General features: G+C 36.5%; 1 protein-coding gene across 1 annotated transcript in view; it reads right to left on the bottom strand.

The window, feature by feature from the left end:
• Positions 1-14,410, bottom strand: part of VPS41 (VPS41, HOPS complex subunit) — a 121,274-nt gene that overhangs the window by 73,179 nt on the left and 33,685 nt on the right. The window contains exon 5 of the mRNA XM_006085361.3: positions 3,504-3,578. Within this exon, the coding sequence (XP_006085423.1) occupies positions 3,504-3,578 (75 nt within the window). The remainder of the gene's footprint in view (positions 1-3,503; positions 3,579-14,410) is intronic.

Genomic DNA, 14,410 nt, shown 5'->3' with positions numbered 1-14,410 from the left:
AAAAAGTTCCGTCATTTCAAAATATGTACGTATGTGCTTTATGTTTTTTATTATTTATTTACCACAAGTAAAGGTCAGGAATTGTTATCTTCCTTTCAAATTTTTTTTTACTGTTTCACTTCATTACTGCTGTGTATGTGCTCCATGTGAGTGACGTAGGTGCTTATGTAGGTGGGTTCTGACTTACAGTGAAAATCATGTTACTTCGCCCTGTAGGAACGGATCTCTGACATAACCCGAGGTCCTACTGTATATATCAGGCTAATATGAAAACAGAGCTGGGAGAGACAAAGATTTTGAGAATAAAAAAAATGCAAAATGAAATAAAACTCTACTCCACAAAGTAAAGTTGATGCTGGAAGAAAAGCAAATCAGCAAAGGGAATAAACAAGTAGAACTCTCCATGACAAAGAAATGAGAGGATAAAAACAATGAGAAAGCTAAGCACATATGTGGTGGGGGGATGCCACACAATAAGACCAATTTTCTTACAACCTACATCTTAGGAAAGAGAGGAAGCGTGAATAGTGCTTATCCATCCACCTGCTCACCTTGAAAAGTTTAGGTGCAATAATGTGGGAGGGGGAGGGATCAGACGGTAATGGGTTAAGAAATGAATGGTTGGCAATAAAAATGGTTAATCAGTGGCGAGCTCACCATACACCTGACACCTGGAGACATTCCCATGCAGGATCCCCACTGTGCCCACTGCCCAGCTGAGAGAGGGGAGGCACTGGGAGGGCAAACAACATGCCCAGCACAGCACAGGGGCCGGGGGTTGGGCTGCCACACAGGCCGGTGGAACACTGAGCTCTGCTCTGAGCCTCTGCACCGCACTGCCTCCAGCCTAAGCATGTGTTATTGAGTTTCTTTGAAGAAATGAAAACTAAGGGAACTGGAGTAATAATCAAAATCAGAACGGAAGTAAACTTTCCTGAAATGAAAACAATACTTCAGAATACGGATCTAAAGAACTTACTGTGTTCCAGACAAAATTAATGAAAACAGACCCCAACAAGACATAAGTTAGCAAACTCCATTACAACGGCCGTTTATTGTCATTGTTGTTGCTAGTGTTATTAGTCTGAGCTCCAAGGCAGGACAAGAGAATAATTAAAAAGGTTTTGTGAAAGAACAAAGCTAGACTGGCCTCTGACATGTCTACAAAAAAGAAAGTCAGACAAAAGGGAGCAACATTCCCAAAATTTTGTGAGAAAATATTTCAACCCAGAACTCTATACTAAATTAATTCTAGTTTATGTATGAAGGAAATATCTGTAACAGATAGTAAATCTTATATGCACTTATCAGAAAGTTACCTAAAAATGTATGCCAGTAAACTGAAACTACACACACACACACACCCATGATATATCTCAAAATTTAGAACTCAATCACAGAGAAGCCATGGAATAAAGACAGAAATGAGCACCAGCTGAATTAAAAGAGAACATTTTAAACAATGGTTAGAATTATGGCTTTAAAACTGAATGCAAATATCGAAGATTATCTTTGAAATAGGACATAAGTAATTATCTACTACTAGAGGTCCAGTGCATGAAATTCATGCACAGGTAGGGTCCCTAGGCCTGGCTAGTGATCAGGGCCAATCAGTGCCTTTCTTCCTTCCGCACTGCTCCCTGGTGGTCAGTGCACGCCATAGCGAGCGATCAGTCTCCTGGTTGAACTCCCATGGGGACAATTTGCATATTAGGCTTTTATATAGAGAGATAGATTCCTAATACACTAAAGAAAGAAAAATCACAACAGCCCTTTAGAGATGCATTCATTTTAGATATCTGGAGTGTATGTAATATCTTTATTTAATCATCACTAATCACTTTACCAGATCACTCTATACTGCTACTCAATTTTCACAATAATGACTAACTCATGGTAAAGGCTAGCTTACATAAAAAATATGCATGAAATACTTGTTTTCAATTCTACCAATGCTAATAAAATATATGAGAAAAGCATTTTTTAAAATGTATCATAGGTCTACACCAAAATACAGCAGTTTTAAATTTTACTAAAATAGAAAAACAGAGGTGTTTGTCAAAAAGTGTACCCCATGAGATATCTGAGGGTCATCTCATTATTCACCAGAAATTTGCTACATCAAATAATAATTGCTCAAAATTTAAAGCCCTAAAAATTCCTAGATGAATTACCTTAATAAAAATTTTTCTCAATTCAAAAACTGAATATTCTCTTTCAATAAATTAGTTCAATTAAATTGATAACAGCCCAGAAGGAATTCATCATCATTCAGAAAACAAAATGAAGATGACCTTTCTTACAAATATATAAATACAAATATGCCTCAATAGTTTGGATAATTCTTCTCTATTTCTGCACATAACAACTCTTCCCTCAATCTCTCCTTCACAGTCTGGTTTATCTCAGAATTTCAGAAGGTACTATAAAATTTGACAGTGCTTTTTGAAAAGCACCTGTGTTCCAATTACTATTTCAAAAGACTCTAAGAAACATTAGGCTTAGGTACATAAAATGCATTCTTGTATGTCAAGAAGACTTCATTTTTCTTTTGGTAACAGATCAAATGGGTATAAATCTTTTATACTGAGTACGTTGTTTTTAATTTACTCATCCTAATGGCACATTGCATTTAGATCACGTAAAAATCAAAATTAGATTAGAAAATCTGCTGTCTTCCGTCAGGAATAGGTAAGGTTCTCTAATGATTCTTAATGCACTTTCTTCTTAAACTGTTATTTTAGAAAAGTATCTTAAACACATTGTGCATTACAATTTTATCATTGCAAACCAACATTAGAAAAGACTTCCATCGACTGGAAAACAAAAAAAGACATTCTTATAAGTGGAAAATCAATCACCACAACCACTAAATGTCACAGCTCAACATCAGCAAGAAGCACTAATAATTGTTAGTTATACACGGCACAAATGATGTATGTCCTCGATTGAGGAAGTGGGTGCCAGGTTTTTAGGAAACTGTACATATATTGATTTTATATTTATTTAATGTGGCCACTGTAAGACACTTTATTCTTCTGATAAGCTATGATTGCTTATCAAAAGATTCTATAATTCAAGAGAAACATTCATAACTTGTGTGAAATGAAAACCACCGGCCCACAGAAATCATGACCACAAAATCCAATTTTGTGGATTTATGGCAGAAAGGCATTAAACTACTGTCTTGCAGGAACTGCAGACTAGTCACTGAAGTCTAAGTGGCATAGCAGTAATGATTAAGGTGACACGTTCCCCTGCCACAGCTGTTAATCAGCTTAATACTAGTTACATTATTGACATTCTTGTAATTACTTTTCCTAAGGCACATTTGTGAAAAATATATTTTACTTTAATTATGAGCAATGGGAAGCAAGCCCATGTCCAAAAAGAATAAGCAAGTTTCTCTTTACTGCACATATACAGTAAGGGGAGTGCTTTTCCAAGCCCCTGGAGACCCCAGTGCCAGAGCACGGTTTCCAGGTGACCACATGAGCACGTACCTTGCCATCCTCGGAACACACGCCCAGGTGTTCTCCACTTTCATCCAGGCTAATCTGATTTATCTTCACAGGACTCTATTTAAGAAACAAAACGTAAATCTTTAGGCAAGTATCCTATATAATAAAAGGCTAATATGCAAATCGACCGAACGGCAAAACAACTAGTCGCTATGATGCGTACTGACCACCAGGGGGCAGGCGCTCAATGCAGGAGCTGCCCCCTGGTGGTCAGTGCGCTCCCACAGGGGAAGCGCAGCTCAGCAGGAAGTGGGGCTCATGCTTGGTGAGAGCAGCAGCAGTGGCAGGAGCCTCTCCCACCTCTGGGGCAGTGCTAAGGATGTCCGACTGCTGGGAGCGGGCCTAAGCTGTCAGTCAGACATCCCCCGAGGACTCCTGGATTGTGAGAGGGCTCAGGCCGGGCTTAGGGACCCCCCCCCCCAAAAATGCTTGAATTTTGTGCACCTGGCCTCTAGTATATTAATAATCAAATGCCTTGGATCTTTGTAAAATTAAATAATACAAATTGTCTATTAGTTTAGATGCATGAACTGAAAACATATTTTAATTTTGCCAATGATTGGGCAAAATACAGCTTTGTTCCCAGACATGTAAAATGCCCAGATACCTAAGATTTCCCCAAACTGTCTATTTCACACACTTTAAGTCCCTAAAATGTTATTTTTATTACATGCTATATGCCTTTTTATTTGTTCTGTTCTGTTTATTCCACACTCCCAAAATGCTTTCCCAACCAAATCCATTAAAAGGACAAAAGAAAAAACAAAATAAAAATCATAATGTAAAAAAAATTTTAGTTGTTTAACTTTGGTTCACTAACCAATCTATTCTTCTCTTATAAATTACTAAATCAATTTTTATTATACTTTATGCTTAGTACTTCCTGAGGAAATTCACAGGGTCTAGTTGATATTAACAAACTTTGTTATCTCCCATTCTTTTGAGTAATCTTAAATTTAAAAATCTGTGAAGATATGAATCAGGCTTTCTACATTGGATGTATTTTCCCAGGTATAAATACACAACTGTACTTTTAATATTTTTCATAGCCTTCCAGTTCTCTATGTAGACAATTGTTTAATTACTAAAACATTCATGCAGGTGGATATTCTAATAGAAGTAAAAATCAGCAAATGTTGACAACATTAAAATATGACAAGCTCTTCTCTTTTTTTTCTTCTTAAATAATGGCAATTCCCAACTATCTACACAAAGCATGACAGGAACAAACTTACCCTGAAAAGTAAGTCATCAATGATTATAACATGAGCTTGCAAATTAGTGTTCTTTTTAGTATCTACATCCCAGATACTTTTAAATATCTATTTCCTAATAGTTTGACTTCTTAATAATAAATGGAAATACACAAAACTCGGATCCTTCTCTAATGGAAAATATTTCAGAGCTAGTAAGTGAAGGTGAGGGCAAAAACCAAGATTCCCAGCCCTCCAAAGTCCACTTATTGACTGGCTGATGTGAGAGAGATTCCTGTGGTACAGGCTAAAACAACTGGCCACAGAATCTTTTCTCATCTTGATCCCTATATCACCACACAAGCTATCTTCTTAAGTTCCCAGAATGTTAGAAGAGGAAAGGACCTTGAAGAGAGATATTTAATCCATTTTACAGGAGAATAAACTGAAAGCCATGGATAAGAATCACAACAGAAAAGTGTCAGAGCCAGGGCTCCGGCCTTCAGAGCCATGAAGAGGTGTCCTGCAAAGGGAATGCTGTGATGGGCACAGCAAAACAAAAGCTGAACAGGGAAAGCACTGAGGCCAGCATGTCCGCACTTCTGGCTGAGAAGTCCCACTACTCAGCTTCTGCACTCTGGTTAATGCTTTCCACAATAAATACCTTCTGTTAACAGTTTTCTTATTCTGATCTTTCTTTAGCAAATGACATTTTAATACCCATTTTGGCTATAACCTACGTCAAACTATAATTTAATATGTATGTGGAGCCTGATCCATGTACCTGTCCTATCCACTACAGTACTATCCACATGACTATTTATATAGAAAGTTAAATTAATTAAAATTAAACATAATTAAGAATTTAGTTCCTCATTTGCACTAATACATGCCAAGTGCTCAACAGCCACCAGACTAGAGCTATCATGTAGCAAGCGCACATCACGGAAGGTATGCATTACTGCAGAGTGTCCTATTAGGCAGCACAGTTCCAGGCCTACGAAACTCAGCCCCAATGCTGAACACAATCCTTTTTCTTCTTTTTTTTAAAAAAATATATCTTTACTGATTTCAGAGAGGAAGGGAGAGGGAGAAAATCACTGATCGGCTGCCTCTGCACGCCCTCTACAGGGGATCAAGCCAGCAACCCAGGCATGTGCTTGACTGGAATTGAACCCAGGACCCTTCAGTCTGCAGGCCGACGCTCCATCCACTGAGCCAAACCAACTCGGGTTGAATGCAATCCTTCTTTACAAGGCCCTTCTTCACTACCACTAACATTCAGAAGTACATTTTCTTCTCACGTACACAAAATTTACATAATTTGTTCTTAAACTGGTACTTTTGAAAAGCTCATGGTCTGAGCTAATATTCTCTGAATCACAACTTATCATTGCCAAAGACCTGGCAGACACAGTAGCTGATCCTCACAACCTCAGGGGAAAGCAGTCAGCACTGACAGATGGTTATCTCTGCCTCACAACAAGGAAAATGAGGCCTCAAGAGTTATGTGCCCTGTCTGGAACCTAGTGACTGTTACTCAGTGTCTAAGCCACCCAGTGGTACTAGCATTCTACACACAAAGAAGCAAACTTCATCACAACCTGTTTCTTTCTGAGTGGAACCCGTTTGTACCACCATATAAGCAATATTAGGGAGGGAAATCATACCTTCAAAGTATTAGAATCCTCTTTCCCTTACATCCCTATTAGCAACTGAAGTTTTTCTTTTCTTTTTTTTTCTACCAAAGATCAATATTCATTGATTTATTTTTCTGACTACTAAGAAACTTAAACACTTTTTGCAAGTCTTTTGGCCAATTAATTTGCTCTTCTGTAAACTCTTTGTTCACATTTCTTACCTATTTTTATTTTTTTTAATCCTCACCGGAGGATATTTTTCCATTGATTTTTATTTTTATTTTTCTAAAAATATATTTTATTGATTTTTACAGAGAGAAAGGGAGAGGGATAGTTAGAAACACTGATGAGAGAGAAACATCGATCAGCTGCCTCCTGCACACCCCCTACTGGGGATGTGACTGCAACCAAGGTACCGGCCTTTGACCGGAATCGAACCTGGGACCCTTCAGTCCGCAGGCCGATGCTCTATCCACTGAGCCAAACGGTTAGGGTTCCATTGATTTTTAGAGAGAGTGGAAGAGAGAGGGAAAGACAGGGAAATATCATGTGAGAGAAACACATCGATTGGTTGCCTCCTGCATGCACCCTTACCAGGGCTGGGGCCAGGGAGGAGCCTGCAACCGCGGTACAAGCCCCTGACGGAAATGAACCTGCGACCCTTCGGTCCACAGGCTGACGCTCTATCCACTGAACCAAACCGGCTAGGGCTCTTACCCATTTTTCTATTACATGTTTGTTGTTTTCTTGTCAATTTCCTTTTTTGTTTTTAGGATATGAGGTCTTGGCACAGTTTTGCACCCAGACATTGTATACGTGGTCTATTATATTTTTTTTTTGCAAAATGGTTATTGTTTTATTTCTAACATTTAAGTCTTTAATATTTACAGGATTCATTTTATTTTCTTCCAAATGAATATCTAGTTGGGCTAGCCCCATTTATTAATTCATCCTTCTCATTCTACAGAAAACTATGCTTATTATATAATAAATGTTTATATTCACTTAAATAACCTTCTGGGTTTTCAACTGTGGTCTCTTTGTCCACTGCTATATCAATTCAACATCGATCTAATTATATAGGATAAATATAGTATGTTCTGATATTTGGTAGCGGCAAGATCCAGTCATAACTCCACACTTTCCTTGGCTTTTTTCAAGAAATTTTATTCTTCCAAATAAATTGCAAATTGAAATATCCCCCATATTACTAAACATAATGGTCATTATTCAATCCTAACTTACGTTTCCTAATAGAAGCATGTAAGACTTCTGACAACTCTCTCCTCTTTGCTTCCAGATTACTATACTTATTTTTCTTTTACATTTCTAGTTGGTCCTTCTCAGTCTCTTTGGGTGGATATTCCTGATCCCTCTTTTTTTCCTTCCTCTCTTAAAAAAAATTTTCCCTTGGCCCCATGGGGGACCTCCCCTGCCACCAGGGCCCTGCCCCCCATTTCTGATCTATTGATCTTTGTATTTCATGGTTTGGTCCTTCCACCTTTTCTCTTTTGCATCAACACTGGCTCCCTTGGTATTCTCTTTTAGGTCATGAAATGACTCCTAAATTTCTATCTCCAGAATGGACCGCTCCCTATTTCAGACCAACATACAGAACTGTCTACTTTCTATATGTACTTGGATGCCTAATAGGCATCTCAATCAAAACATATCCAAAACCAACATCCTGATATTCCATCATAAAAGAGCCTGTCTTGATGGTATCCCTATCTCAGTTAAAGACTAATACATTCTTCTAGTTGCTCAGAGCCAGTAAACTATTATTTATACTTATGTGTTTTACTTTATCCTATTTACTGTCAAACTCACTAACTAGAATATTAACTTCAAAAGAGATAGTTAAAAGAATAAAAAATCCAATCATACATAGTTCTTCCAGAGAACAGATTAAAAGGAAATGCTCCCCAACTCATGTTACCAGGCCAGTGTAACCTTACCATAACAAAACTCAACAAAGTTATTAAGAGAAAGAAAAAGTACAAGTAAATCTCTCATGAACAGGAATAGAAATAGCTTAAAGAAAATACTAATGAAGTTTCATATATAGAAAAGCCATGTTTATTCCAGAAATACAAGGCTGATGTAACATAGGGAAATTAATCAATATATTATAATTTTCTGCATTAATAAAAGAAATGAGGAATACTGAAAGATCATCTCAATAGATGGAAAAAGTGTAGATGAAATTTGAGAACTCATGAACGTGCACACAGGTGTGGTGATTATGGTGGGGGAGAGTAGAAGAGGGAATAAAGGGGATAAATGCTGATGGAAAAAGAAAATACAAAATAAATTTTAAAAAAAGGAAAAAAAAATACAACACCCATTCATAGTAAAAACTCTTAGCACACTAGGAGAAAAATTCCTCAATCTCACTTAATGGTGAAATGTTGATAGCTTTCCCTTTGATAGATTTACAATATTGATTCTTCTAATCCATATCCATGAAGCATTTCTCCATTTATTCAGGCCTTCTTTAGTGACTTTGAATGAAGTTTTATACTTTTCCCCTTAGAAGTCTTGCACTTTTTACTCTGGGAATAGCAATGATAGTGAGCATCCTTTTCTCATTTCTGATATGTATGATCCCATTTACACAACATATAAAAAATGGACAAAACTACAATACAGTGTACAGTAGGTGCACATAGATGGTATAAAATGAAAAAGAAAAGCTAGGCAGTTGTTACTATACAGGTGAGTACAGTGGGACCCTCTAAGGCAGCGGTTCTCAACCTGTGGGTCGCGACCCCTTTGGGGGTCAAACGACCCTTGCACAGGGGTCGCCTAAGACCATCGGAAAACACATATATAATTACATATTGTTTTTGTGATTAATCACTATGCTTTAATTATGTTCAATTTGTAACAATGAAAATACATCCTGCATATCAGATATTTACATGACGATTCATAACAGTAGCAAAATTACAGTTATGAAGTAGCAACGAAAATAATTTTATAGTTGGGGGTCACCACAACATGAGGAACTATATTAAAGGGTCGTGGCATTAGGAAGGTTGAGAACCACTGCTCTAAGGGAACTGTGAGCAGAAGGGTCACATGGTCTACTCTTAACAGAGTGGTCGCTTTATGATTGTTTGCTTTTTAACTGTTTCACTGTACATTTTATATACTTTCTAAAGTTATAGTTCATAATAAAAATAAACATTGAAAATTTTTAAATAAAAAAAGAAAATTTGCCCATGAAAATGTCTGGGGTCAAGAACTTCAGTGAGTTATTTCTTAGATTATGTTTTTCCCCATGATTGTCAAGCTACTCAAATGCTCTAATTCTATAATGGTCATTTATTTCTATTTTCTCAGAAAACAGTGAATTTCAAATTTTTAGTGATGAAAATATATTTTTTAATTTTTTGTTCATTTAATATTTTAACAGTATTAGTAGTAATAGTAAGAAGTCATACTATACTAATAAGTTAATATTTCATATATGATTATTATGCATCAGGCTTCATTCTGAGTTTTATATTATTTAATCTTCACAGCAATTCTGTGGTAGGTAACTTTAATTTTTTATTTCATATTTACAAATATGAAAATATATACATAGCAGTATCTTACAGGTAGGTATACAAATATTTTATTTCCTTTTTTCTTTGATTGCCTTTACCAAGTGTTTAACAGTTGTAGAGGCCTTTTTATAGAAGCCAGACTTCATCAATAAATTTGCTCTATTTTTAATATTTTCTCTTAATTTCTATTCTCAATCAATATTAATTTTCCTTTTTTGTCTTAGAACAGTGTTGCTGACCTTACTCTAATTTCCTTACATTAATATATTGCTTTTTAATTATAACTGCTCACTTGTTAATCATAAAATAATGATTTGCATTTTCCTTTGAGTATACCACTGTCCATAAACTAGAAGCCGGAAAATAATGTGAAATGCAATAAACTATTTCCTCTTCGAGAAAAGTAACATTTTATTTTGTTTTATTTCATTTCTAAGGACAATGACAGTGTTATTTGCTTATTTATCTAGTTATTAATAAACTCTAGTGTCACTATAATAACATTCAGAGAATGTGTATATCTATTTTTAGAAATTTACTGATTTGTCTTTGAAACCTAAGATACATCCTTTCATATTCTCTATTTGACTTCAAAATAAATATATTTTAATCATGTTATTTGTATTATCTCATTTCTATATATCATTTTTTTCTTCATGATCTCTTAAAAACTGGAAGAAACTGTTTCAAAATCTTCTCAATAGCAATTCTGTCCATTTTTTCTACAATGTTAGTCAAATAAGCTTTGGCTGGATATTACATGCCCTATAATTTGACACATCAAAGAATATAACTGTTCTATTTTCCCTTTAATTTGTAAATTTAATCAATATATCTTCTGCTAGTTAATGCTCTTTGCCTTTAACCCTACTTTGTCTCACATTTTTATTGCCAACATGTTTAGTTTTAATTTGGCTTTTATAGTATATTTTTGCTCACATCTTTATTTTTTATTTCCATAATCTTGTGAGATACCTGTCCTTCAAAGCTGAGGCAATTTTTCTTTTAGTAACAAACTATATATAGCTTAGTTGCTACATTATTTTATACTTTTTAGAATAATGTTTTCCCATTTCATTCTTATTCTTTTGCTATATTACTTAAATTGTTTTCTCTTGTCTATCTAGAAAAATTTTAGAGTAGTTCATTCTATTTTCAACTTATTAGTGATTATCTTCAAATTACTATAAGTTGTAGCTGAATGTGTCTCTCCCAAAATCAACACAATTGCATCTAGAAGATGAGGTATTTAGCACATGTTCATTTACTACCTCCTTCCCTTACCTATTTTAAAGTGAAAGTACAAATATTTTATATTTCTCGGGCCACTTCAAGTAGAAGTGAAGAGAAAAGCTAGTTAGTACATCGGTAAAAACTGCAATCCTAAACTATAAGTTCTAGGCATAAATCCAGAAAAAGAGACAGTTTCACTACTGGGATGTCCATCAATTTAATACTGATTCATGACAGGTTATTATAGATTAGGGGTACTTATCCCTCCTCATGTACATTGTAAACAACTTTACAGCTTACTGTACATTTTAAATTTTTCTTTAGTTTTGAAAGAAATTTGGATATTTTACTCACAAATAAACGGTCAACTCACAAAAGAAACAGTATAAATTGTAGGTAAAGGAGAACAAGAGTCAACCTCTGTAATAACAAATACATGAAAACTAAAACAGTCAGATATTTTGTCCACAGAATCGGGAAATATTTTCTTTAAAAAAATTTTTTTGAAAGAAAGAGAAAGAGAGAGAGAGAGAGAGAGATCAATTTGTTGTTCCACTTATGCATTCATTGGCTGATGCTTTTATGTGCCCTGACTGGGGATCAAACCTGCAACCTCAGCATACCAGGACTACACTCTAACCAACAGGCCAGGGTAGAATGAGAAAAGATTGTTTAAACAGCTAGTTTTGGCAAGGAACCACAAAAATAGATACACTTCTTACACTGCTGATGGGCACTCAAATTTGCAGAAACTTTCTAAAAGCTTATTTGGCAAGGCATATCAAAATTCTTTAAAATATGCCTTGCCTATTATACCCAAGGAGAAGATTACTGTGCAAAGATGCTTTTCACAGCAGGTTTCTTTTGTAAGACACCGAGACATGGAAATTATCTTAATTTCTAAAAGCAAGGAATCTAAATGATAACAATTAAAAGCATAAACCCACAAAATAAATTGTGTGTTTTTTTAAGTTTTATGTAGGAAAAATTTGACCTTGCCCAAACAGAATTTTTAAAATTTAAAAATGTACAGAAGGCCTTTGCCCTTCTGGCTTCTGGAAGATAATCTGTCACACCACCTTGCATGCTAGAGATGTCTTTGTTAATGGCAGGAGCCAGTCACACCTGATAGTCTTAAGGGGGGTTGTGGGGTGGGCAATCAGGGCCAATTGGGGCTGCGGGAGGTTGGCTGGGGGGAGGGGCCACGAGAGGTTGGCCAGCTGGGCCAATTGGGGCCATCCGGGCCGGCTGGCTTGGGGGAGGGACCATGGGAGGTTGGCTGTGGGAGCACACTGACCACCAGGGGGCAGCTCCTGCATTGAGCATCTGCCCCCTGGTGGTCAGTGTGCATAATAGTGACCAGTCGTTCAGTCGTTCAGTCACTTAGGCTTTTATATATACAGTGGGGCCTTGACTTATGAGTTTAAATCGTTCCGAGACGGAGCTCATTAAGGAGCTCGTTAAGGAGCTCGTTAACTCAAATTACTCTGTCAACTCAATGCAAAAAATCGGCCGAGAGACAGCTGGTATCTCAAAAAACTTGTTAGTCGGGACACTCGTAAGTCAAGGCCCCACTGTATATAGATATAAAAGGCTAATATGCAAAGTGTCCTCTTGGGAGTTCGACCAGGAGGCAGGGAGTTTGATTGCTCGCTATGATGTGCACTGACCACCAGGGGGCGGCACAGAACAAAGGAAGGCCCCAGCCAGCAGCCAGCAGCCAGCAGCCAACAGCCAGAGAAGGAAGGCCCCGGCTGGCAGCCGTAAGGCCCCAATCAGCCCTGATCACTGGCCAGGCCTAGGGACCCTACCCATGCACAAATTTCATGCACCAGGCCTCATGTAATGCATGTGACCTGAGGTACACTCTCCAAAATATCAGCAATGGTTATATCTAGGTGCTGAGATATTATCGTTTAGATGGTCCCCTTTTATGTTTTGCTAATTTTCTACAACAAATATTTAATTTGTTTGTAATCAAAAGATGAATAATTTTAAATAATTATGTAGCAAATTCATCAATCAAGAAAACACACACAAAATTACTCTTGATTGCTATAACCATCATTCTGGAGACCTGCAGCACATATTTTTATCTTGAGTGATAATCAAGTATTATCACTATAAATATAAGTTTCTATAATAGTTCCATAACATTTAATATTACAGCTGTCAATGGTGCAAAATCATTCCTCTCAGAAATAGGAACAAATGTCTGACATATATGTCTGTCATGTCTATATACTAGAAATAAAACAATAACTACAGCAATAGAAAAAGAAACAAAAAAGAAAAAGGGTACAAGAAAAAAAATAGAGGGTAAGATTCTGTCTTTCTTCAATACTGATTTTTCAAATGCTTGTTCTATGCATATAATTTAGGGGTATGTTTGCAAAACTGGGATACTGGAGTAGATTTAGATAAGGGTAAGAGACCAGAGAAAAAAAGACCTGAGAAAAATGGCCTCAGCTGTATTTTCCATTAGCCACAATTTTATTCCTAATGGAGACATGTTTGGAATTCTGGACAATATAAGTGAGTTTGTTCAAAAATCAATAATGTCAAGCTGACACTACAGAACATACAAAAATGTTTCCTTAATGGAACAAAAAAAGAAGCCCAAGGAAGCAGGAGGGGGCAAGGACTTGCATATACCTTCTAAGTCCAAGTCCACTACAGGTGGTCTCAAGTTCTTAAATGTAAAGAAAAGGCAAAATTACCAACATGTACTCCTCATGTGATAATCAATTACCTAATGTAAAATGCTTGAAATAAATACACTTAGTATGGATTATGTCAGCTCTTCAATTAGGAATAAATTCACGGTCATTTCGAAAGCTGCTTTTAATAGTGTTCTTTGTGGCAACTTCTTTTCCCTTGGTACTTCTCATCATCCCACCTTAAGCTATCGGTCCCCCAACAGTGAACCTAAGAAATCAATCTGCTAATGTATAATTTGTAAGTCTCCTCCGACTAACAAATGGATAATTGATTCCTTCACAAATGCTGCATCCCCATGGACGCTGGGTGGAATGAATAAGGAACAGAAGATGGAATTTCATTTTCCTTCGGTCAGAGATCCTCTAGTTAGCAATCCCAACACCCACATGGCTGTCTGTTCATGCAGCTTCAGGCCCTTTAGTCACAGTTAGCCAGAAAACCGCACTTATGTTCCATGTGGGAAAAGCAAAAGTCTGTTCTTTGCGAAAAGCTAATTTTACTGCTTGCTTTACTCTTCCCTGATGATACACTCTAAGGTAAGCAAG

Source organism: Myotis lucifugus, unplaced genomic scaffold, assembly GCF_000147115.1.
Source record: "Myotis lucifugus unplaced genomic scaffold, Myoluc2.0 scaffold_18, whole genome shotgun sequence".
NCBI classification, from domain to species: Eukaryota; Metazoa; Chordata; class Mammalia; order Chiroptera; family Vespertilionidae; genus Myotis; species Myotis lucifugus.
The sequence above is the reverse complement of the archived record's forward strand: the minus strand, read 5'-3'. Positions and strand labels throughout refer to the sequence as shown.